Consider the following 25,577-nt stretch of genomic DNA (forward strand, 5'->3'; position numbering starts at 1 on the left):
CTGTGTCAGATTCTCTAGTGGACTTTAGAGCAGATAGAGTTCCCTGAATTGCGGAGCCTTCAGAGACTATTTTAACCTAGCAACACAACACTTATTGCTCTGTTTGTTGGAAGAGCCGTAAGGCATAAGATCATCTCCCATTGTTTCCCGCGTCACAGTAACCGGAATACACCAAAGCCCCACATCCCCTAAAGGGAGAAAGCTCTTTCCGATCACTAGTGAACGAGGGATTATAACCCACAAGGTTTCATACAAGCACATTAACCCATTCCCTCCTCAGCCAGGCATACTGCTGAGTCAAGTACACTGCCAAGCATTTGAAGCAATAAAATGTAATTTATAGATCAAGGATTGGCATCCTAAGCACCCTGTATGCTTCTGGACTACATTTCCCATGATTCCCAACCTTAAGGGATATCAAGGTTTGCTCCTGCTGTTCCAAAGACTTATTTTAATGTGGTGAAAACCCGAGTCTTTAAAGATGGCGTCAGACCTACAACACAACCGGCTCTAGAATTATGTTGGCTACCACAGAATCCCTGATCTATTTATTCCAGCTATGTATTCTCACATCTCACAGGTTTACATTGAAGTCCCAAAAGGAGACTAGGTATCAAGAGAAGAGTGTTGCACTCAATCACAAAAATTACAGGGTGCTGACCGAGTATGGGTCAGCATAACCCATAAGAACAGTTAAAATAAATCTCAGGCACGGTTACACATTTAAGCAAGTTTATTGGACACCGCAACGTTTCGACCTGAACCCAGGTCTTTATCAAGCCAAAAGGAGACTAACATTAAGAGTTTTTATGTACAGTAGTCATTTCCTGTCCTATCACCTGCACTCCCAAGGCATGCAAATTAGTTTGGGCCATAAAACCTTTACAAGAGGTTGGCATAATGCCAGTTTACATTAGTGTTTTTTTTTGTTTTTTTTAAAGAAGCAGTTTTGACAAAAACAAAGACACATTCTATACAAGGAAATAGCTGTAACTTTTTTTTTTTTTAAACATGATTGGTCAAACCTATTGTGCATGAGAAAAAAAAATTTAATGCATTGCTGGGTATATAAATCTATGATAAGACTGCAATCTGTATAAATCGCTTTGTAAAGACACACATTAATAGGATTTAAATGTATGTAAATGCAAGTTCTCTCTACAGATCACATGGTATCTTCGCTTTCAGTTCAGTAGGGACTGTAGTACGAATACCATTAGTGGAATTTGACTCTACCCAGAGACTTTAGCTGTGCCCACTTGAACTGACGTACCCTGACCATGAGAGGTCCTGCTCTGTCGTGCACCATAAGCCAAAGACAATACACATATTTGGGGGGGGGGAAAAAAAAAAAAAACCTTAAAAAGGTTAGACTGCACCCCCTGAATGTTACCCAATGACAGCTTTAGAAGACAGGACCTTATACAGAACTCCAACAAGGTTATTCACCAAATTGAGAATTGTTGAATCAAAGAGTTTAAAAAAAAATAAAAAAATAAGCAGTTTTCAATTTTCAGCTATTATCACCTTAAATGTGAACTTCACTTGTTATTTACCAACAATTCTCCCTTAAAAAGGGACATGCATCACTTTACTTTTTAACCAGGAAACCTTTTTAAAGAAAGGTTTTTCAAATAAAGCCTGAAGAATATAATTAACAAGCCACTTACCCTCTATTTTAGATTTAGCATCCATTTTCTCTTAAACTGATGTTCACTTTGGAACATTAAAACCCCCAAATCACGGCCCAAAATCAGCCCCTTGGCAGCATCTCCAGTCATCAATAAAAGATGGAAAAACTGCAAAAACCTATTTAAGACACTTATTAGTCTTCATAAAATTAGCCTAATCTTCACTGAAAAATGAATGTAAAATTCTCTAGTGGTAATTTAGAAGAAATGCCATCTAAAATAAAGGTTATGCCAATTTTATACAATACGTCAGTAGTGAAGAGGTTAAACACAACCTCCAGTAGCCCCAGAGAAGTAGGACAAAAGCACAGACTGCTTATTTAAGGATCAGCGTGTCATAGAAGGCTTGTTCCCAAGCCCTGTTTATGGCAGTCAATTGGTGAAGGGTTAAAGGCGCAGAGAGATTAATAGCTCAGGTTTCTGGTACAGAAGTGGGCCTGGTTCAGATTACCTGTGTGTGTTTTTCTGACACACTAGGAATGTAAACCATTCTCACACACCCACCCTCCTCCACTATGTGCAACAGATCAGATTTCCTGTTTGTCACAGAAAGGAAGGCACTATCGCCAGTACTAAACCCTGCACACAGACATTGCAGTAAATTGGGCCCCTAAAAATGGAGTGAGCCTGGGGTGTTGGCAGTGTGATGACCTGGGTCAGCCTTTGCAGCAGCTGTAAAGCAGGTATACTGACTGGTAAGAATCTCTCTCCTTGCAGATACATTGAAACACTTTGTTTAATAAAATATGTAAGAAACGGTTACTGCTTCCTATTCTTCACAGATTTTTTGCATCCCACGTAATTTAAGGGGCGCAAATCCCCCCTTTGCCCCTCAAAAAATAAATATCAACTGAAACAGAAATCTTGTATTAGACAAGGGGGCAGAATCTTGTTATGTAGTGTTCCTTCAAACAATAGAAAAGGTTATCAGGCAGTTACACAACTACAGGACATGACTTCATACCCCCCCCCCCCCCCCCCCCATATTAACACATGTTGATGGCACAGTGAATACTTTCTTACCTGGACCCCATTTGGATAAACCTCACCCTCACCAATGGAATCGACCAGCTCCTCTTCATCAAGTGTTGCTCTCTTGTAAGCAGACATCTGAAAAGTAAAATGCACAACAGACTCTCTCAAGGTTTCCATCACAAGAAAAACAGAAAAAAAAAAAAAAACGTTTAAAGTTCAAGAACATCCCAAGGGTTGGATATGGATTACAAAGCCGCACCCGCCCTGCCCCAAGGTAACCCACAAGGAGTGAAACACAGCCCGGTGGGAAGACAAACAGAAAGAACCTCGGAATTCTGAGAATAGCTGGGGATAAAAGGGCCTAAATGCAAACATACAAAAGATTTTGGAGAGGCCCACCCACAAACGAACACCCCTTATGTAACGGTCTGCATAACCCTCAGTAGGGGCAACTGACCAGCAATAGGGGGTCCACGGCAGACTAGAGATTCTAGAAAGAATACATGTCCCAGTTGTGTCTAGTATGTGAACGAGGGGTCCTCTCAACTATATATATATACATATATATTTACTCTGTTTGTCAGAAAACACTTCCTCGCTTCACTACGAAGAATATATAGGGGGGAGCTTGGCAGCTGCTCACAGGGAGGGGAGTGCTCGCTTAAACATGCCCTGTTAACCCAGTCTCTGCTGGACAACAGCAGGCATGCACATTTTTAAAAATCTGCCAGATTTGGCACCAGATATTTACTATATCCCAGTGGATACTTGTGCATGTGACCTCATGAGCACAGAGACAAATGAAATGAGCAATTTTAACAACCAAAAAGAGGTCCACCCTAATGCCTTCTTAGAGAACCTCTAACAAAATATTACATGGAACTTTTTTCCCAAAGCCTAGATCATACAGTAGCAACATTGTAGTGGGCTCAAGAAAACTACATTAGAGGAAGTAGAACATGACTAGAAGTAGAGATATTAAGTTATTTGAGCTCACAACAACATCGCCCCTTAACATGTAACAGCTCACGGTGACCACACAGATTAAAGCCCTCCTCAATATTCTGTATGACCAGTACCCTTCCGATACCCAGCTGCATAGCCTGGCAGTTGATCACCTCTCAGATATCCAGAGGCATGGGACCATAATATGTCCAAAAGTATGGGCTCTGAGACGGCTTCATCAAATCCCTTTAATCCTATATTCAGCAGTCACCTTTGCCAAAAATAGACCTTGTGGAAGCCATGGGATAGAAAAAAAATAAGTAATAAGCCCAGCAGGCCAAGCTTACAGGTAAATTAATTAGCAATGCTTGTTAGAAAGCTTAATCCCAGCTAAGGAAGCTATCAAAAGCAGAGATTTCCTTCCCCACTGCCTTCGAGAAACTGCTCGATTCATAAAGTACGACATTTCGAGGGGGGACTCTTTCCGTGGTGAAAAGTGAGATTTCTGTGGTAAAAGAAAGTCTTACAGCTTGCCTGGTGTGTGTAATAATATATATTTATTAATATTAAACTGCTCCCCAACCGCCTCTACCCACTTCACTGCACCTTAGCTCAAGTCTCTCCTTCTAAGTCTACAAACAGATATAAAGCATGGTCATTGAACCCCCTTACCGCGTTAATCTTCATTTTAGATTTAAATTGAGAATTTGACAATATATGACCTAGCCCTTTAATACGGAATCCTAAATTGCTTATTGGGGAAACCCCAATATGGCTGCCGTGGAAAATATTGGAATAATTTTGCTTCACAAGTCCATTCCTTGTTTCACATCCGAAGGGAACTCATACAAGTGTTCTTTCGCCAACATGCATCGCAGTCTGCGTACACGGATACAATATAACTTAATGGAACCTGACCCTTTGTAGACACTATATTCTAGATAGCCATGCCACTTGCTTGCCAAGATACTTCAAGAGCTGTGGAGACATGGGCACATGCAGTATATACGGCAGATAAGCCTGCCGGCTCAGACACTGGGAAATCATATTTTAAGTGACGAGCAACACAGTGACCGCACGTTTAAACGCATAGGCCACGCTTTTATTTTCCCCACACTTGCCCCTACTTTACTCTCCCCCCACACACAAACCTGGCTCATATTTACACGGTCAGACATTCCCTGCTCCGTGACAGTTTTTTTTTTAATGAAAACATCTCAATACCTTTTGAAACATTGAGGGTTTTGTCATTGTAAGACTGCTAGTTAGTGGTGGGTTTTGATTAAATCCAAAGATAAAAGGTTTAAGGACCACCTGCCGCTACCTGGAGAGACTGTGGTCAGTCATAGATGGCTCCATCCTGCCAGCGACCAGACAAGAGGCCAGATTCATGTTTTTGCCACGATTTGGTACCTAAATAGCCTGAGCCGCAAGGCAGTGGCCATGTGCAATAAAAACCTGCCTACAGGGCCCAATTAATATTGCCTTAGGGAATCAACTTTCAAACCAAAAGCAGGAAGGAGCCAGCACTTGCCATTGTTTGAAAGTTCTTGAACCCTGGCCATGTAGACAAAGGTGTGAGAAGAGTTGCTGGAAAATGAAATGCCTCACCCACCATTAACATTTAACTCATTCAGTGGGAACAGCTGAAACTGTAACAGAACTGAGAGCTGCCAGATAAACATTTAACTTTGGCAGCTTGCCAGAGGCAGAGTATAAACACAGAAAGAGTAATGGTTTCTGTTACTAAACTCAGTGGGTCACTGCTACAGATTAACAGGGGGGGGGGGGGGGGGGGAGACCCCAGAGTAGGAGTGCCTTGCACCTGTTGAAGAAATGGGAGTGTGTGGGGGGGAGGGGGGGGCTTACCCAGAATTATGGGTAATCCAAAGTACAAGCTGTGTGCCAACGTCACCAGGAGTTGGTCAACCCTCAGTTAACTGGGGTGGGCGGTGGTTAGTGGAAGGGAAGGGTTAATTGAGAACTGACAGGTTTCGACTAATAGGGGATTTTTAAAAGGATCTGTGTACATTTACACACCAACCTATGGAATGGGAAACCGCAGGGGGTTCACAAGAGAGAAGTGCAAGACTGCACTGGCTAAATAAAAACAAACAAAAACCAACACCTAAAAAGGTCGCAGTTCTGACATGTACAACTGGAGTTTCCGCTGATCTAGATAAGAATATCTGCATTGCCAAAAAACACAATCGTTTAAAAGGAGTGTATGGGGTTTCAGTATTCACTTAATGTTCTCAGTCTAACAAGCCAGTAATTCCTTGAGAACGACAATGCCACAGCTACCATCACAACATCTGGTGACTAATCCAGGCCTGGCTTAAGAGGGGCCTTGAAATAGAATCTGGAGATTGACAGGGTGGGGGTAAAGTAATTAAAATACTGCACTATCACAGCACTCAGGAAAAACATACACAACATGAACATTATAAATGGAGATTTAAGAGATAGCCCAGGCTAAGCTGGAAAGCCATTATTTATGCCATCTGCCAGGTCCTGGATATGGTTTGGTTGAGAAAGTTTAACAGTTTGTTTACACTAACTTACAAGCCAGTGAATAAATGTAACAAGGTGTACACATTATTGGAACACACATTATCCAAACATCTCTGAATAGAATGAACTCCTAGCTACCAGATAACCCAGTGTGACATCCACCAAAACCTTACTAAACCTGAACATACATGGGGGGATCACAGGACAGACAGAACATACAGGGGGGGGGGGGGGGGAAATCACAGGACATACAGAACATACAGGGGGGGGATCACAGGACAGACAGAACATACAGGGGGGGGATCACAGGACAGACAGAACATACAGGGGGGGGATCACAGGACAGACAGAACATACAGGGGGGGGATCACAGGACAGACAGAACATACAGGGGGGGGATCACAGGACAGACAGAACATACAGGGGGGGATCACAGGACAGACAGAACATACAGGGGGGGATCACAGGACAGACAGAACATACAGGGGGGGGGGGGAATCACAGGACAGACAGAACATACAGGGGGGGGGGGGAATCACAGGACAGACAGAACATACAGGGGGGGGGGGAATCACAGGACATACAGAACATACAGGGGGGGGATCACAGGACAGACAGAACATACTGGGGGGGATCACAGGACAGACAGAACATACAGGGGGGGGATCACAGGACAGACAGAACATACAGGGGGGGGATCACAGGACAGACAGAACATACAGGGGGGGGATCACAGGACAGACAGAACATACAGGGGGGGGATCACAGGACAGACAGAACATACAGGGGGGGGATCACAGGACAGACAGAACATACAGGGGGGGGATCACAGGACAGACAGAACATACAGGGGGGGGATCACAGGACAGACAGAACATACAGGGGGGGGATCACAGGACAGACAGAACATACAGGGGGGGGATCACAGGACAGACAGAACATACAGGGGGGGGATCACAGGACAGACAGAACATACAGGGGGGGATCACAGGACAGACAGAACATACAGGGGGGGATCACAGGACAGACAGAACATACAGGGGGGGATCACAGGACAGACAGAACATACAGGGGGGGATCACAGGACAGACAGAACATACAGGGGGGGATCACAGGACAGACAGAACATACAGGGGGGGATCACAGGACAGACAGAACATACAGGGGGGGATCACAGGACAGAGAACATACAGGGGGGGATCACAGGACAGACAGAACATACAGGGGGGAATCACAGGACAGAGAACATACAGGGGGAATCACAGGACAGACAGAACATACAGGGGGAATCACAGGACAGACAGAACATACAGAACATACGGGGGGGATCACAGGACAGAGAACATACAGGGGGAATCACAGGACAGACAGAACATACAGGGGGAAATCACAGGACAGACAGAACATACAGGGGGAAATCACAGGACAGACAGAACATACAGGGGGAAATCACAGGACAGACAGAACATACAGGGGGAAATCACAGGACAGACAGAACATACAGGGGGAAATCACAGGACAGACAGAACATACAGGGGGAAATCACAGGACAGACAGAACATACAGGGGGAAATCACAGGACAGACAGAACATACAGGGGGAAATCACAGGACAGACAGAACATACAGAACATACGGGGGGGATCACAGGACAGAGAACATACAGGGGGAATCACAGGACAGAGAACATACAGGGGGAATCACAGGACAGAGAACATACAGGGGGAATCACAGGACAGAGAACATACAGGGGGATCACAGGACAGACAGGGGGATCACAGGACAGACAGGGGGATCACAGGACAGACAGGGGGATCACAGGACAGACAGGGGGATCACAGGACAGACAGGGGGATCACAGGACAGACAGGGGGATCACAGGACAGACAGGGGGATCACAGGACAGACAGGGGGATCACAGGACAGACAGGGGGATCACAGGACAGACAGGGGGATCACAGGACAGACAGGGGGATCACAGGACAGACAGGGGGATCACAGGACAGACAGGGGGATCACAGGACAGACAGGGGGATCACAGGACAGACAGGGGGATCACAGGACAGACAGGGGGATCACAGGACAGACAGGGGGATCACAGGACAGACAGGGGGATCACAGGACAGACAGGGGGATCACAGGACAGACAGGGGGATCACAGGACAGACAGGGGGATCACAGGACAGACAGGGGGATCACAGGACAGACAGGGGGATCACAGGACAGACAGGGGGATCACAGGACAGACAGGGGGATCACAGGACAGACAGGGGGATCACAGGACAGACAGGGGGATCACAGGACAGACAGGGGGATCACAGGACAGACAGGGGGATCACAGGACAGACAGGGGGATCACAGGACAGACAGGGGGATCACAGGACAGACAGGGGGATCACAGGACAGACAGGGGGATCACAGGACAGACAGGGGGATCACAGGACAGACAGGGGGATCACAGGACAGACAGGGGGATCACAGGACAGACAGGGGGATCACAGGACAGACAGGGGGATCACAGGACAGACAGGGGGATCACAGGACAGACAGGGGGATCACAGGACAGACAGGGGGATCACAGGACAGACAGGGGGATCACAGGACAGACAGGGGGATCACAGGACAGACAGGACATACAGGGGGATCACAGGACAGACAGGACATACAGTGGGATCACAGGACAGACAGGACATACAGGGGGATCACAGGACAGACAGGACATACAGGGGGATCACAGGACAGACAGAACATACAGGGGGAATCACAGGACAGACAGGACATACAGGGGGATCACAGGACAGACAGGACATACAGGGGGATCACTGGACAGACAGGACATACAGGGGGAATCACAGGACAGACAGGACATACAGGGGGATCACAGGACAGACAGGACATACAGGGGGATCACTGGACAGACAGGACATACAGGGGGAATCACAGGACAGAAAGAACATACAGGGGGAATCACAGGACAGAAAGAACATACAGGGGGAATCACAGGACAGACAGAACATACAGGGGGAATCACAGGACAGACAGGACATACAGGGGGATCACAGGACAGACAGGACATACAGGGGAATCACAGGACAGACAGGACATACAGGGGGATCACTGGACAGACAGGACATACAGGGGGAATCACAGGACAGAAAGAACATACAGGGGGAATCACAGGACAGAAAGAACATACAGGGGGAATCACAGGACAGACAGGACATACAGGGGGATCACAGGACAGACAGGACATACAGGGGAATCACAGGACAGACAGGACATACAGGGGAATCACAGGACAGACAGGACATACAGGGGAATCACAGGACAGACAGATCATACAGGGGGATCACAGGACAGACAGAACATACAGGGGGATCACAGGACAGACAGGACATCCAGGGGGGATCACAGGACAGACAGAACATCCAGGGGGGATCACAGGACAGACAGAACATACAGGGGGATCACAGGACAGACAGAACATACAGGGGGATCACAGGACAGAGAACATACAGGGGGATCACAGGACAGAGAACCCCCTATATAATCTACCCCCCTCCCATATAACAAACCCCTATATCCCCCCCCAGCTGCCTCTCACTAACAGACTCCCACACAGGGAGTGATCACTCGTTCTCACCCCAAGTGCGCACTGACCCCTCTCTCACTCACCTCCCGCCGCTCTCACTCAGGGAAGCTCCGCTCAGTGGTGGAAGCGGCAGTAGCCAGCGCCTCTCCTTCCTGAGTGACAGATCTGCAGCCAATCAGCGGACAGACAGTGACAGCAGGCAGCACACAGCAACCAATCGGCGCCGGAGGCGGGGCTAGCCCTCACCGCCCAGCATGGGAAGCGGATCAGTCATAATGTGTCCACGAGGAGAAACAATGAGACGTGACGGGACAGCGCCCCCTCCTGGAGAGAACCCGGCACAGCGCCCCCTCCTGGAGAGAACCCGGCACAGCGCCCCCTCCTGGAGAGAACCCGGCACAGCGAGGCCAGAGCGCCCCCTCCTGGAGAGAACCCGGCACAGCGAGGCCAGAGCGCCCCCTCCTGGAGAGAACCCGGCACAGCGAGGCCAGAGCGCCCCCTCCTGGAGAGAACCCGGCACAGCGAGGCCAGAGCGCCCCCTCCTGGAGAGAACCCGGCACAGCGAGGCCAGAGCGCCCCCTCCTGGAGAGAACCCGGCACAGCGAGGCCAGAGCGCCCCCTCCTGGAGAGAACCCGGCACAGCGAGGCCAGAGCGCCCCCTCCTGGAGAGAACCCGGCACAGCGAGGCCAGAGCGCCCCCTCCTGGAGAGAACCCGGCACAGCGAGGCCAGAGCGCCCCCTCCTGGAGAGAACCCGGCACAGCGAGGCCAGAGCGCCCCCTCCTGGAGATCACCCGGCACAGCGAGGCCAGAGCGCTCCCACCTGGAGAAAACCCGGCACAGCGAGGCCAGAGCGCCCCCACCTGGAGAAAACCCGGCACAGCGAGGCCAGAGCGCCCCCACCTGGAGAAAACCCGGCACAGCGAGGCCAGAGCGCCCCCTCCTGGAGAGAACCCGGCACAGCGCCCCCTCCTGCAGAGAACCCGGCACAGCGCCCCCTCCTGCAGAGAACCCGGCACAGCGCCCCCTCCTGCAGAGAACCCGGCACAGCGCCCCCTCCTGCAGAGAACCCGGCACAGCGCCCCCTCCTGCAGAGAACCCGGCACAGCGCCCCCTCCTGCAGAGAACCCGGCACAGCGCCCCCTCCTGGAGAGAACCCGGCACAGCGCCCCCTCCTGGAGAGAACCCGGCACAGCGCCCCCTCCTGGAGAGAACCCGGCACAGCGCCCCCTCCTGGAGAGAACCCGGCACAGCGCCCCCTCCTGGAGAGAACCCGGCACAGCGCCCCCTCCTGGAGAGAACCCGGCACAGCGCCCCCTCCTGGAGAGAACCCGGCACAGCGCCCCCTCCTGGAGAGAACCCGGCACAGCGCCCCCTCCTGGAGAGAACCCGGCACAGCGCCCCCTCCTGGAGAGAACCCGGCACAGCGCCCCCTCCTGGAGAGAACCCGGCACAGCGCCCCCTCCTGGAGAGAACCCGGCACAGCGCCCCCTCCTGGAGAGAACCCGGCACAGCGCCCCCTCCTGGAGAGAACCCGGCACAGCGCCCCCTCCTGGAGAGAACCCGGCACAGCGCCCCCTCCTGGAGAGAACCCGGCACAGCGCCCCCTCCTGGAGAGAACCCGGCACAGCGCCCCCTCCTGGAGAGAACCCGGCACAGCGAGGCCAGAGCGTCCCTCCTGGAGAGAACCCGGAACAGCGAGGCCAGGGCGCCCCCACCTGGAGAGAACCCGGCACAGCGAGCCCCCACCTGGAGAGAACCCGGCACAGCGAGGCCAGGGCGCCCCCACCTGGAGAGAACCCAGCACAGCGAGGCCAGGGCGCCCCCACCTGGAGAGAACCCAGCACAGCGAGGCCAGGGCGCCCCCACCTGGAGAGAACCCAGCACAGCAAGGACAGGGCGCCCCCACCTGGAGAGAACCCGGCACAGCAAGGACAGGGCGCCCCCCCCCAGCAGAGATCCTGACAGAATAAAGTGCCTCCACACGGAAGCGCCTATACCTGCTAAGTGTCCCCATTTAGGAGAGCAAGTCACTATTTTGGGCCCAAATCCCCCTGTTCTATTTTAATATCCCGGCTTTCTAGGGCTCCATGTTGGAGTGTGAGTGTATAACAGAGCTCCACAGCAATAATACTCCCAGTATGGAGTCACTACATTAAATGCGCTCAGAAATCACTCTGTAAATAACATACATTGTGCTAAATTACATTTTAGTCCATTGTTCTTAGGAAGTCACAAATTCTCAGAACAGCTGCACCCCTTCACACCCTTAAACTAAGGATGTCCCTCTTTGTATATTTGAAGTGTTGGCAGTATGGGGGTCTGACAGCAACCTAATGCCATGTACAGAATAAAATAGAAATACAAATGTTAGAACCCAGAATATAATTCAGATTGGGATTTAGTGCTTACTTTCAGTGTTAGGACAGGGGCTCCCACATTCAAAGGGATTTTTGTTAGAACTATGACAGGCATGGCATTCACGTGGTCAGGGCAATATATAAAAAAAAAATTGCTTCCCTGCCCGAGAGCAGATGTACGGCTTATGAAAACCACAATGGGGAAAAAAAATCCAGTGTCCCGACTGTAGCTGAAAGTGTTCAGAATACAGACTTTACTCGGGTCAAACTTTTTTTGGCTCTACTTTATTTTGTTGGTTTATCATTTGTTTTCGGAGCTGAACATACTGTTCCCAGCAGACCCGCTCTACTGATTTTTTTGGGGATTTTTTTTTTTGGTTGTGCAAGAAATAACAAGATATCTTACATTGCCACAACGGCGTACGCAAGCTTAATCAAACAATGGTACATATATGTGACATTATGGTCACAGCACAGTTTTTATTATAAGAGAAAGTAAGTGTCTGGAAGGCAGTACAGTGGTGGTATGGTGAACCAAGGTGAGAGCTAAAAAGTGCCACCACTTATGGGGTCTCCCTCTCTCCTCTGTAGGGGCAGGATAAGGGGGTTTTGGATTCTTTTTGAGAGACAGGGTGTTATTCCACGATAAGAGCTATTAAGAGCCTTAAAGGGAATTCCAGACCCCTACAGTATTTTATGTGTACAGAGTTTGCCCTCTTTCTTTCAATTTTACAAAAACTTACAGATTTCAATAGATATTGACACCTTTATAACATTGTTACACCCACCTAGCTGTCAGAGACTGGTCCTGTTACTTCCCGATTTAGTTAGCTTAGTGGAGATAAACTCAAGAGGCAGCAATTGCCCAGAGCACCTGCCTTGCAAAGACTTCTCATTAAGCTGCATTGGAAAGTCTGATTGGACAGAGACAGTCCACCCATTGTACAGTGCTGTGGAATTTGTTGGTGCTTTATAAATATAAAAACTAACCCATGTATTTGTAACCAGGCAAGTTGAGGGCCCTGCTGAAATGAGCTTACCTGCTAGAGGATATAGACTCAATGGGGAAAATAATTAAATGCATATCATTGGGGTTATATCTACTAAACAGAGACTCATTGTTTGGGCAGGAGTGTCCCTTTAACATTTCTTTACGATCAGAGGGTTGGAATGAGATTCGATATGCCCTCATTAGATCACAGCTAAGGAAGATGTGGCCGATTTGCCACCATGCAGGTATTTTCCTGGTAGAACGAGAGATTGTTTTTTTTTAATTATTCTTTTCTCAAAACAAAGTTCCTTAAAGGAACACTAGCATTCAGCATTCAAATCTGCATTCCTTATGCTGCCCCTGCTTGTATTAAGGTACCTTTTCGAACCCTGTGGATCTCCAATCCAATGATCCTCAGAGTAGTATTGGGGACCTAATGCACTATGAGCAACGCGCATGCATTCAAACTTCCCTATAGAGCAAGAAATCAATGCTTTCCCATGGGCCTGCCACATCACACAACGGTCTTACTAGAGGTAGACATTGAGTTTCTCATTGCAGGGTTTAGAGGAGAGTGACACTGTACCCAGACCCCTTCAGTGAGGGGGGGGGGGGAGGCCCCCAGAGACTGACCAAATAACAGTGTTAGTACTGAGGGCTTCCCTTTGACAATACCCAGGGCAGAACTACTAGCACCACAGAGAGAGCATGGTAGCCACTCCAGCACAAGGAATTCTTCCTACTCAGATCCAAGCCTGAACAATTGGATGGCGTCTTTGATACCTTTAACTCTCTACTTTGCCCTGCTGCGCCCAAACAAATCTTATGGCTGATAGTTTTGCATGCTACTTTACTGACAAGATTGAACAGCTAAGGAAAGAATTCTCACCACCTTGCGCCCTCACTTTCTCAACCACACCATGCCTCTCCAACCCTTCCGACCTTCTCCCAGCCTACTGATTAAGAGGTAAACAATAAAACAAGGTAGGCACTGCCAATATGTGAAATAAACTAGCCCCCGAATGGAGCTCTATGAAAATAGGAAGCTCCCTTACATAGGGCTCTATCCCCCCCCAAAAAAATCTACTTAAATTTGGGTAAGAGGTGGCTGTGCTTATCCTTTGCTCTCACCCCACCACTTGCCCGTTTGATCCGGTCCTGTCTCAACTTATCAGATCTCTCTCCTTTTGTCTTGTGCCCTCCTTAACACACATCTTCAACTGCTCCTTCTGGCACTCTCCCTGCTGTCCTCAAACATGCTACTGTAGTACCCATCTTAAAAATTTTTTTTAAAAATCCATGTCTTGACTCATCCTCCCCTTCTAACCATCGTCCTATATCCCGGCTCCCTTTTTCATCAAAGCTTCTTTACCAGGGTGGCCTGCTTCCTCAACTCCCTTGACCCTCTTCAGTCCGGCTTCCGCCCCCTCCACTCTACTGAGCCTGCCCTTATCAAAGTCACCAATGACATTATCACAGCTTAATCCAAAGATCACTACTCCATACCAATTCTTCTTTACACCGTTTATCATGTTCTTCTCCAAACTCTTTAATTACTCTGACTGTCCCCTCATCTCTCCCAACACTCAGTGTCTCCTTTTCTAATGATACCTCCACCATTCGTCCTGTCTCCGTTTGAGTCCACCAAGGCTCTGTCTTTGGTCCCCTTCTATTTTCTCTTCATACTGCCTCTCTTGGCAAACTTATTACCCCATTTGGATTCCAAAACCACATGTACGCTAATGACACCCGGATATATCTCTCCTCACCGGACCTCTCCCCTGATGTCCTGCAACATGTCACCTCGTGCCTTTTCTTCTGCCTCTGCTTGGGTGTCTTCATGCTTTCTGAAACTCAACCTTTCCAAAACAGAACTTCTCGTCTTTCCTCCTCCCAATATTAATCCTCCTCTCTCTCCCTTCACATTGGTGGTACCCATATCAGCCCATCCTTATAAGAGAGTAGTCTTGTTGTTACTTTCGATTCTAGCCTCACATCCAGCCTGGTCAAATCATGCCAATTGCACCTTAAAAACATAGCCCACGGGGCGGAGTCTGGCCGCCGAGGCGAACGGACGTGCAGGAACAGAGCTCCCGACGGGCAAGTGGCACAACGGGCAATAACTGCTGCCTTATAGCCCAGAGACCCTCCAAGGTGTGCCACCCACATCGGGGACACTGAAAGGAAGCGGTAGATACCCTGCTGAAGCGGATCGGGGCATATCGCCCAACAAGCTACCTGAGGCCTGCGGGAGACGGAGCTGGGGAGAGGCGGCCGCTCTCTCCGGAGCCGGACACCCCGGCAAGCACGACTAGCCGCTGAACCCCCCCCCCCCCTTGGACCGGTGGGGGTCATCCCGGTCCCCGCAAAGCAAGCGGACAAGCGACGGCGATCAAACTCGTAAATCTGGCAGACACACGAGGCAAGCGAGGCAAGCCCAAGATGGCTGACCGTAACGGCTCACAGGGGAAGACCGCGAGCACTCAAAGAATGCCTTCCTCCTTGGAAGTCCTCGACTGGCTGTGCTCAGCCTTCTACAACCTACAATGCAGCAGGGGTATACCTTACTTCCACGCGGCGCAGGCGGTAGCTGGGTGGATTCGGCCAGTGACCCGCAGACGCTACTATGGAGACCCCCTGCAGGTATTCAGCTCACAGAATATACGAGCGACTCCCACAGGGAAGAAACTCACACAGAGGCAGAGGACTGGGCCCGGCACATCACCCCAACGCAAGCTAAAGCAGAAACAAAACCCCCGACAAGCGAGAACTCCTTATGCCCATCGCTGCAGATCTCAGACACCCCCATCGACCATAACCCGCAGACCTGACTGGCCCCATATATCACGCCCGAAGCCCAGAGGCCTAAAGCATTGCTCCGACCTGCTGAACCGCGGGAAACTTCAACACTCGCCAGATGCCTGGCTCTCAGCCACACACCAGCCACAGAAGCCCCGGGAACCAAAGACCCACACGATCAGCAAGCGGCACCCAGAAGGGATAGGATGAGCCCAGGAGACGGCGCAGAGTCCGGCAGGCACCTCTTGGTAATGCGGGACTTTTTATTTTACTTGCCTTATTGCATACGAACTGCTCCTTACAAGCCGTACAGACCTTTGAACTGCCAACAGCGACAAATTTTCAGCCTAACTGTTACTCTTAAGACACAAACCCTAGCTGACAGCTATTACATGCATTTTTCCAGCATAGATTGTTTTTCTTAGTTCAGCCTTGAAATGCATATCATTTAGAATAAGAATAATCGAAAACGCTTCTGCCTAGCATCTGACACAACATATTAACCCACCACGTACAAACCTGAACATTGTTTTTCTTTGTTATGCTCTGTAAACTCACTAAGCTAAGTTTCTCATTACTGTTTATCTCCTTACTTTTAAAAATTGTGTGCAAGACCTCATGTCTACCCCTATGTACAAATGTGCCTAACGTGCTAGAGGATTGCCTTTGGGGTACCTCATAAGCAATTGTTATCACTGTGCGCACTTCAAAAATAAAGAATTTAAAAAAAAAAAAAAAAAAAAAAAAAAAACATAGCCCACATCCGCCCCTTTCTTACACAAGATGCTACTAAAGAGCTCTAGTAATCTCTCGCATGGACAATTGTAACGCTCTAATTGGTCTTCTGAATAGCCTTATTACCCCGCTACAGTCTGTAATGAATGCTGCCGCCAGACTGATTTTCCTCTCTAGTCGACCCTCTCACACCTCTGTCAGTCCTTACATTGGCTTCCTGTATCCTATAGGAGTCAATTCAAAGTGCTAGCCCATACCTTTAAAGTACTGAACAATCTTAGCCACTCATATCTTCTCACAGATCCATATGTATGCTCCTTCTCGGTCTCTCCGCTCTGCCCGTGACCTGTCCGCTGCTTGCACCCGTACGGCCAACTCGCGCTTGCAGGACTTCTTGCGGGCGGCTCCCTTCCTATGGAACAGACTGTTTACCGCCAGACTCTCCCCTAGTCTTCAATCGTTTAACTGCCTTAAAACAAATTTCTTTAGGAAAGCCTATGGCCTCCCAGACTAACCTCTACCTCACATAGCAGTCTTACTCTCACCTAAAGGGCAGCACTTTACTCTCTCCTACAGCTCTGCTTCACTCCCACCTTATCCAATTGCTATATCCCATCCTAATGCGTTTTATACCCCACCTCCTATAGACTAAGCTTGTTCGAGCAGGGCCCTCTTCAACCTATCGTTCCTGTAAGCTTTCTTGACATATACATATACATATACATAGTTAAATCCCCCCTCTAATATTGTAAAGCGCTACTGAATATGTTGGCGCTATATAAAGGGCAATAACGCAGTAGATTGGCATCCTTACCGATTTCTTGTATATTTATGGCACCCAATGGATCCCATTAGGTTTCTGGGTCCAATATTGATAAAGTTTGTAATCCTGGTTAGATTGTAAGCCCCTCTGACTAGGGTGTCATCAGCTGTTTCGGTTCTATTTTAAAACGGGGAAAATCAATGCTCCCAGGACCCTGGCAGTATCATAAGGTATGGTTTCGTGTATGATTTTAGGTACAAAATCCTGGTCCAGAGAACAGGAACACAACTCTGTATTGTGTATGGCAAGCTACACATTGCCACTCCTGGTGTAACTAAACACCCCAGGCCGTCACCTTCACCAAGATTACTGAATTTTCTCACCTGAAACTATGTAACCAAGAAGGTAAAGTGATCTTAAAGGAATATCTCCAGCTGAAGCAGTATATGAGATTAGTAATAGAGATACCTGTAACAACCTTCCAGTTGGAGCAGTAAAAGCCAACCGGGATATAGAAATAGTAGTAGATACCTGGAACAGCCTTCCAATGGAAGCAGTAGCCTAGCACTGTAAAGAAGTCACAACGTTTGAGGATGTGTACATGTCTATCCTGAACAATGAATCCAATAAAATCTGAGGTGTCTTAACAGGCAACTAGATCGACCGTGCCTCCCATTAAGAGTCCATAATTATTGTACAGACTCTGCATGTTGGTGGGAAGTCGTTCCAATGTGGGTGGGAGACATGTAGGCAGCATATTGGGAATATATAGAGGTTACTTGGCAGAAAACATGCATGAATTATCACAGGACAAAGACCACATAGCCATCAAAAAGGCTGCAGATTGTGTGGGGGCCCTTTTGGATTTTATAAATAGCCAGCTGGGGAGTCTATAAGAGTATAAAAATATGACAGATCAGCAATTAAGAGTAACATAGCATGCTTGAGTGCTCAGAGTCCTGACGGTCTCTGCGGCCCGCTAGCTGTATTTGAGAGCCCTTGCTAGGGGTCGGTTCTGTGCTGAAGTTTCATGCTGGTTTGAAATTTGAATAGCAGATAAACAGGCGAAAAAGATTAGCTACTGCAGGATAAAAATAAATTGAAAAAAAAAAAAAAAAACTCAATTTATGAGTGAGCGAAACAAATTTAACTACGATCCATGCGTTAAATGGGCAGAGAACGTTTATAGTCTTGTGGGTGATGGATGAAATTTGAGGAATTTCAAGTGTTTATTACTGGCATTTGTAAGGCACCAACAAATTCTGCAGCGCTGTACAACAAAAAACAAAAACAAACAAACAATATAAACAGACCAATACCAAAAGGTTACAGGGGCCCTGGTCTGGCCTTTGGATCACTTTTATACAAGAGTACTTGGTTACAGTCTGTGCGTTTACAATCGAAAAGGTTAAAACAGGGAGTTGAGACAAAATGCAGCAGGGGTAATATAGAGGTGATGGCTAGAGAGAATTAAAGCAGCTCTATTACTGAATCCACAAAGTTCCTGGACTGTGACATCGCCGCTGGTGGAGGGCAGGTAAAGGTGAGCTTACCAACCCGATCCTCTCCCTTGTGGGCGCCATCTTTCTCGCGTTGCTCCTCTTCCACTCCTGGCATTTCAGCGCCACATGCAGATTGCCATTTTAAATATACTTGCAGCCATTAGTAACAGGCAAAGGCAACGAGGTCTCAGCCAGAGAAGCATTGCTGTAACACATAAGGTTAAAGTACGGCAAGGTATAGACTAAGGAACGAGTGTATGGAATGCGTACAATATTAGGGCTTTTCAAAGTGTATCTCCTTTGGGAGATTAGTAAAACTGCAAATACTAGGCAATAGAGTAATTCCACCACAGCTGGGAGAGGAAACCACACAACCATGAGCCATAGCAACACATTTGCTTTTAGGTAACTTCACTATAGTGAAGTCACCTGAACAACTTTAGCTTAATGAAGCAGTTTTGGTGTATAGAACATGCCCCTGCAATTTCACTGCTCAATCCTCTGCCATTTAGGAGTTAAATCCCTTTGTTTATGAACCCTAGTCACACCTCCCTGCATGTGACTTGCACAGCCTTCCATAAACACTTCCTGTAAAGAGAGCCCTATTTAGGCTTTTATTGCAAGTTCTGTTTAATTAAGATTCTTATCCCCTGCTATGGTAATAGCTTGCTAGACCCTGCAAGAGCCTCCTGTATGTGCTTCAAGTTCAATTTAGAGATTGAGATACAATTATTTAAGGTAAATTACATCTGTTTGAAAGTGAAACCAGTTTTTTATTCATGCAGGCTCTGTCAATCATAGCCAGGGGAGGTGTGGCTAGGGCTGCATAAACAGAAACAAAGTGATTTAACTCCTAAAACACAGTGAATTGAGCAGTGAAATTGCAGGGGAATGATCTATACACTAAAACTGCTTTATTTAGCTAAAGTAATTTAGGTGACTATAGTGTTCCTTTAACATATGATGCAATGAAATAGTCGTTATGTCCAGTGTACACATCACCATGCAGAAATGCAAATCATCCGTTTTGGTTTCAGCAAATTAGTTTTTCACTCTCACAGATCATCAATACTTTCATGAATAAAAAGTAAAAGAACGAAAGATTATAGCTACCAGTCTGGAGCAGAGCTGCTGGTTAACTCAAGACTAGTATTACAAAGGGTTACTTTATTGGTTCATGAATGTTCCACCTTTTTCAGACTGCAAGCTCGTCTTCACCTACCCTTAATATTCCATTGTAGAAATGTACAGCGCTGTGGAATAGGTTGGCACCATATAAATTAAAAAGAACTAGCGTTTTTGTTTTGTGTATCCTCAGGCCTTGCTGCCCGAAAGCCAGCTTTGTTAAAAGTGGTTTCATTTAAAACGAAAGGGGCCAAGTGCATTTTTCCTGTGACATAGCACAGACCGGTTCCCATCTTACTCTCTAGCAAGAGAAGGTAACGACGCCAATATAGCAAGGTGCAAGCTTGAGATACCAGTCGAGGCTCCATAACCAGAGCCAAGGGAAATGGCCTTATCACATGGCTTAGTACGTAGGGATGGGAAATGCACGTCATGGAAGAGCATGACCGCAGTTTCCCTTTTCCACAGAGTCAGAGGAACTACAATAGACAGAGTTTGTCTATGTAGGGGGAGGGGAGAGTGTCTTATCGGTTACAATAACACTGAGCGCGTTATCGATTCCAAGGAGTTTGTAACATTCTATATGCAGATTGTGGCAATCACGAGGGACAGACACCACCATTGTGGAAACTGCTTAAAGGTTCAACTACTCTTAACCGTATGACGTTATTACAGGGGATTTATAAATGGGCTTTAACAGAGCCGGTTTGACAGTTACAGGATTGCAAAGTTTGAAAAAACCCTACATCAAGGCCCACGGATGTGAATATTGGGTTAAACACCAATTTGTCACAATTCGAATACAAACATGGAATTTGTGACAGATTTTAGATACACGTGCGGTTATTAGATCTCCAAACTTTGCAGTCCCATTTATCATGAAGGAAAAAAACATAAAAACATGTATTTTGTGTAGTGTGTAAATTCTTTTCACTTTTTATAGTAACATTCCACCGTGCTTTACAACGGAGAGGTATGTGCAAACCGATAAATGACAAATTAATGGAACCAGAAGCCAGCTGTAAAGCTGAACCTTTTAAAGGGACACTATAGGCACCCAGACCACTTTAGCTCAATGAAGTGGTCTGGGTGCCAGGTCCCTCAGGTTTTAACCCTTCAGAGATACTGCTATGTTTACATTTGGGGTTAATCCAGCCTCTAGTGGCTGTCTTCTGGACAGCCACTAGAGGCGCATCTGCGACGCTGGAGGCGAATTTAACCTCCATCGCGCAGAGCGTCCATAGGAAAGCATTGAGAAATGCTTTCCTATGGACACTTTGAATGTGGACAGGGCACATGCCGTGTACGCGCATTCGGCTCCAGCGACATTCGACCGGGGAGGAGAGGTCACCAGCGCCGAGGGAGCCCGGCGCTGGATTAAGGTAAGTGGCTGAAGGGTTTTTAACCCCTTCAGCGCCATGGGAGGGGGCACCCTCAGGGCACTATAGTGTCAGAAATAAAACGCTTTGTTTTCCTGACACTATAGTTATCCTTTAAGCCCTTAAGGACGCAGCTTCAGAAGCTGGACATACCCTTAAGGACTCAAGCTATTTTTGCATTTTTTGCCGTTTGTGTTCAGCTGCAATTTGCATCGCTCTCATTTATTGAATCAACACATATTATATATTGTTTTTTAAAGGACAAGATGGGCTTTACTTTGATGTGACATACATATATAAAATCTAATTTATTATTAAAAAACATTAAAAAAATGAAAAAATATATATATTTTTCACCGTTTTGGCAACAATAGTGTGTGCATAATATGTCCAGGAAAAGTAATTCAAAATAAATTCATTTAGGCGTCTTGTTTTTCAAAGTGCATAATATGTAAGCTTATTTTAAAAGTTACAGGTCACAAAATACAAGGAGTAATATAAAATTTAAATGTGAAGAAATGTATAAGTTGGTATGTTTAACTTGTAAGTTTGAAAGAAAACAAAATTGCTACACAAAAGTATATATTTATATAAAGACGACATCACAGGCTATTTATTTAAGGGTATTTGGACACTTTTTACACCAATCTCTGCTACATATTGTAGTAAAATTGTGTTTTTTCTGTTTTTTTAAAAATACATATAACAAGGCTTTTTTAAATGTGTATTTTGTAAAGCTGCTGTGTGCTATTCCTGGTCACAATCCCATTTTGTGTTCAGCAACATCTGCTGAGTACAACAATACCCCCATTGTATACCTTTGCCACTATTTTAGGAAGCTACAATGAAATATAAGATGCCAGAATATTTCAGTTTCTACAGTTAGAAAATTCAAAGATGGATTTAATGGACCTATGTCTTATTTTGGGGCATTATAGTAGTTTGGTTGTTCAAATGACCACACAAAGGCCTTCCATTCGTGAAAGTAGACACTCCATGGTATCTCATATGGCATCTATTGTGCCTTAACAGGTCGCCATTTTTTCACCATTATATGTCAAAGTTTGTGGTAAAAAAATATTTTTCGCATTTTTAACTAATGCATTACATTTGTGCTGGGCATTTTGTATATTTGATATGTTCCAATATGATCAAACAACCTAAATTATGCTGAGCTATCTCCTGTGAGTAAAACGATACCCCCAATGTATGCCTTTAGTCGTTTTTTCTGACGCTACACTGCCATATAGGAGACCTGACCATTTCAGTTTTTATAGAATTTTATAGGTTTATGACTCATTTTGGGTTCTAATAGCAGGTTGCTTATTCAAACTTTCCCCACAAAGGCCTACCATTTTTTAAAGTAGACACCCCAGGGTATTTCAAAAGGCCCATTTTGAACCTTAGGGTGGAATCATTTTTTCGCTAGTGAGTACCAAGTCTAGTAGTAGTAAGCATTTTCTCTGCCTTTTTGACACAGACTTTGAGATTTTACTGCATAGTTTACAATCCTTAGGTGTGCTACGGCAGTATAACGCTTCATATATGTCACTCAGCTATGTCGTCTGAGTACAGCAATACCCCCGTGTGTACCTTTCTCAGGTATATGTGGATGTTGAAGGGGCAAATTTGAGACTCTGCCATTTCAGGTTTGTGTCAAACTTTGAATTTGCATGCTGGGTCCATGTCCCATTTTGGGTCAAACTCTGAGGCACCGTCTCACCTCTGAATCCGCTGTCAGAATTATCTAACTGTACTTCATAAGCATTTTGAACTTTTTACACAAGAACCTTAATAAAACAATGTTATAATATTTTATTTTTTGTGGTTTTTTTTTTTTAATTTGTATTTTTACCCCTAGCATACGCACTAAACTCCCCAATTCCCCAGGAACTATCATCCACCCGAATTAACTAAATAAAAAGGTAAAAAATTATATATATCTATATCAGTGGTTAAATACCAGAAGAACTACAACAAGAATATTAATTTATTGAGAATTTATTGGGCCAGAGTATGAAATAATTTAAAACAGTTCCCAATACAAAGGCCAGGCTGAGAGGGACAATGAGGGCAGTAGAAACTGGTCTCCGTTCGAATGCCTCTCTGGTAACAGCCTGCACCTTTTCTTATACCAGGCCCTGGTCTCATTATCAGATATGGCTGCAGCAGTTGATCAGACAGGTCAACTCCCCCCATGTGTTTATTGTATCGCTTAATGCAGACAGGCAGCCGTCTTGTTTCCTGTCTGCCACGGACTGCGACCCTGCGTGTGTGTTCACTGTGCATGGTAGTCAGTATGAACACCTCCTTTTTGTCTCTGTATTTCAGAGCCAGCAGTTCGTCCTGGCATAGAGCAGCAGTTTCCCCTTTTTAATTTTTTTCTCTGCCAGAGCCTTGGGGAACCCAGTGCGTGTCTTGCGGATAGTGCCGCAGACCACAGTCTCAAAACAATATAGCATTTTTTGGAGGGGTATGCTATTGTAATAATTATCAAGGTAGAGGTGGTACCCCTTGTTCAGTAGCGGGTTCATTAGATCCCAAACTATTTTTCCGCTAGTCCCAACTACATCAGGGCAACCTGGGGGATCCCGGTGGCTATCTTTACATTCATATACTCTGAAGGTATAAACATACCCATGGCTACTTTCACATAACTTTTATAGCTTGATGCCATACTGGGATCTTTTGGCTGGGATGTATTGCTTGAACCCCAGTCTACCCTTGTATTTCATTAGGGACTCGTCAATACATATATTCTTTTGGGGAGTATAAATTAGGCCAAATTCTTTATTAAAATGGTTAATTCGGGGGCAGATTTTATAGAGTTTGTCATACTGCGGATGATCTTTGGGGTGGCACTTCGAATTATCATTGAAGTGCAGAAAACGCAGTACAGATTCGTATCTGGGCCTACTCATGGTCTGAGAGAAAATGGGAGTATTGCATACTGGGTTTTTGAACCAGTACATTCGGATGCTGGGCTTTTTTATAATTCCCATCAGCATGGTTAGTGCCCAGAACTGTTTTAACTCTGGCACACTAGTGGGGTACCAGCTCCCTTTTTTGGCAAGGTGACTTGTTGCATTTTGTGCCAGATACTGCGCTGCATAAATATTTGTTTGTGTAACTATCTGTCCTAAAAAATCATCCCCAAGGAACAGCTCCATAAAATCCTGGGAGTTATAGCTGGTCACGTCTCCCTGAATACCAGGAGTCACAGTGAACAGAGGGATGTCGGGGACAAAATTGTTAGGGGGCACCCAGATATCAGCGCCAGGGGTATCGTCACTTTCTTCATCTATGTGTGGCACATAGTCACCCTCTGCACTCTGAGGCAGTGTCGGTTGCCTCTGAGTCGGCTGCTAATATATTATATGCCTCCTCGCCACTAAACCTTCTAAGCATGGTGAAAGCTTAAATTTAACTTTAAAGAACGTATTTTTTTGTTTTTTTTTTACACTTTGTTTTCTGAACTTTTTTAAACTTTAAAACTCTTAAAAACTTTCTAAAACTTCTAAAAACCCCTGTGAGTAAAAACAGAAATCAGATCACCGCTAAACACAGTGCTTACACCTAGCAAAGCAGAAATGCTTTGACTTAAAATAAACTCTTTTCCTTTTTTCACTTTTTTTTTTTTATACTTTTATAAACTTTTAATAACTTTCTAAAACTTTACAGCTTCCTAGCTACACTAATGAATAATAATAATAATAATAATAATAATAATAATAATAATAATAATAATAATAATAATAATAATAATAATAATAATTATATATATATATATATATATATATATATATATATATATATATATATATATTTAACCCCTGAGGGTTAAAAAGAAAATAAAGTTAACCCCTGAGTGTTAAAACAAAACTCTGATCTCAGTAAAGTACTGTGATCAGTATTGTGATCACTGCTGCCAGTGATCAAAGGGTTAAACCCTTGTTAATTTTCACAGGTAAAAGGAGGTCGTTTTTTTCTAACTTTTAAACACTTTGTGTGTGTCAGGGACACAAAGTTTCAAACGATCCGTCTCTCTCCACTTCTAAATCACACACAGAGGTGGAGGGAGGAGGATCAGAATTCCCAGCAGCACTGTGATCGCTGTGACTGGCTGTCACAGCGATCACATGTGCTGGGACAGCGCTATTGGCTGTTGCTGGGCTTCCTCAAACGCCGAGGCACCCAGCAACAGCGTT

The 25,577-nt window shown here is 46.0% G+C and overlaps 1 protein-coding gene across 5 annotated transcripts in view; it reads right to left on the reverse strand.

Annotated features, from left to right (window-relative positions):
* The window catches only part of ECE1 (endothelin converting enzyme 1), a 79,604-nt gene that overhangs the window by 24,738 nt on the left and 29,289 nt on the right, over nucleotides 1-25,577 (reverse strand). For 2 of the 5 annotated variants that reach the window (XM_063436645.1, XM_063436644.1), the window contains one exon: nucleotides 2,715-2,801. In XM_063436645.1, coding sequence (XP_063292715.1) covers nucleotides 2,715-2,801 — 87 coding nt within the window. Of the gene's footprint in view, nucleotides 1-2,714; nucleotides 2,802-3,123; nucleotides 3,211-9,767; nucleotides 9,905-25,577 lie in introns of those variants that run through there. The other 3 variants (XM_063436646.1, XM_063436647.1, XM_063436648.1) reach the window with 3 other exon arrangements.

The sequence above is a fragment of the Pelobates fuscus genome, chromosome 11 (assembly GCF_036172605.1).
Source record: "Pelobates fuscus isolate aPelFus1 chromosome 11, aPelFus1.pri, whole genome shotgun sequence".
NCBI lineage: Eukaryota > Metazoa > Chordata > Amphibia > Anura > Pelobatidae > Pelobates > Pelobates fuscus.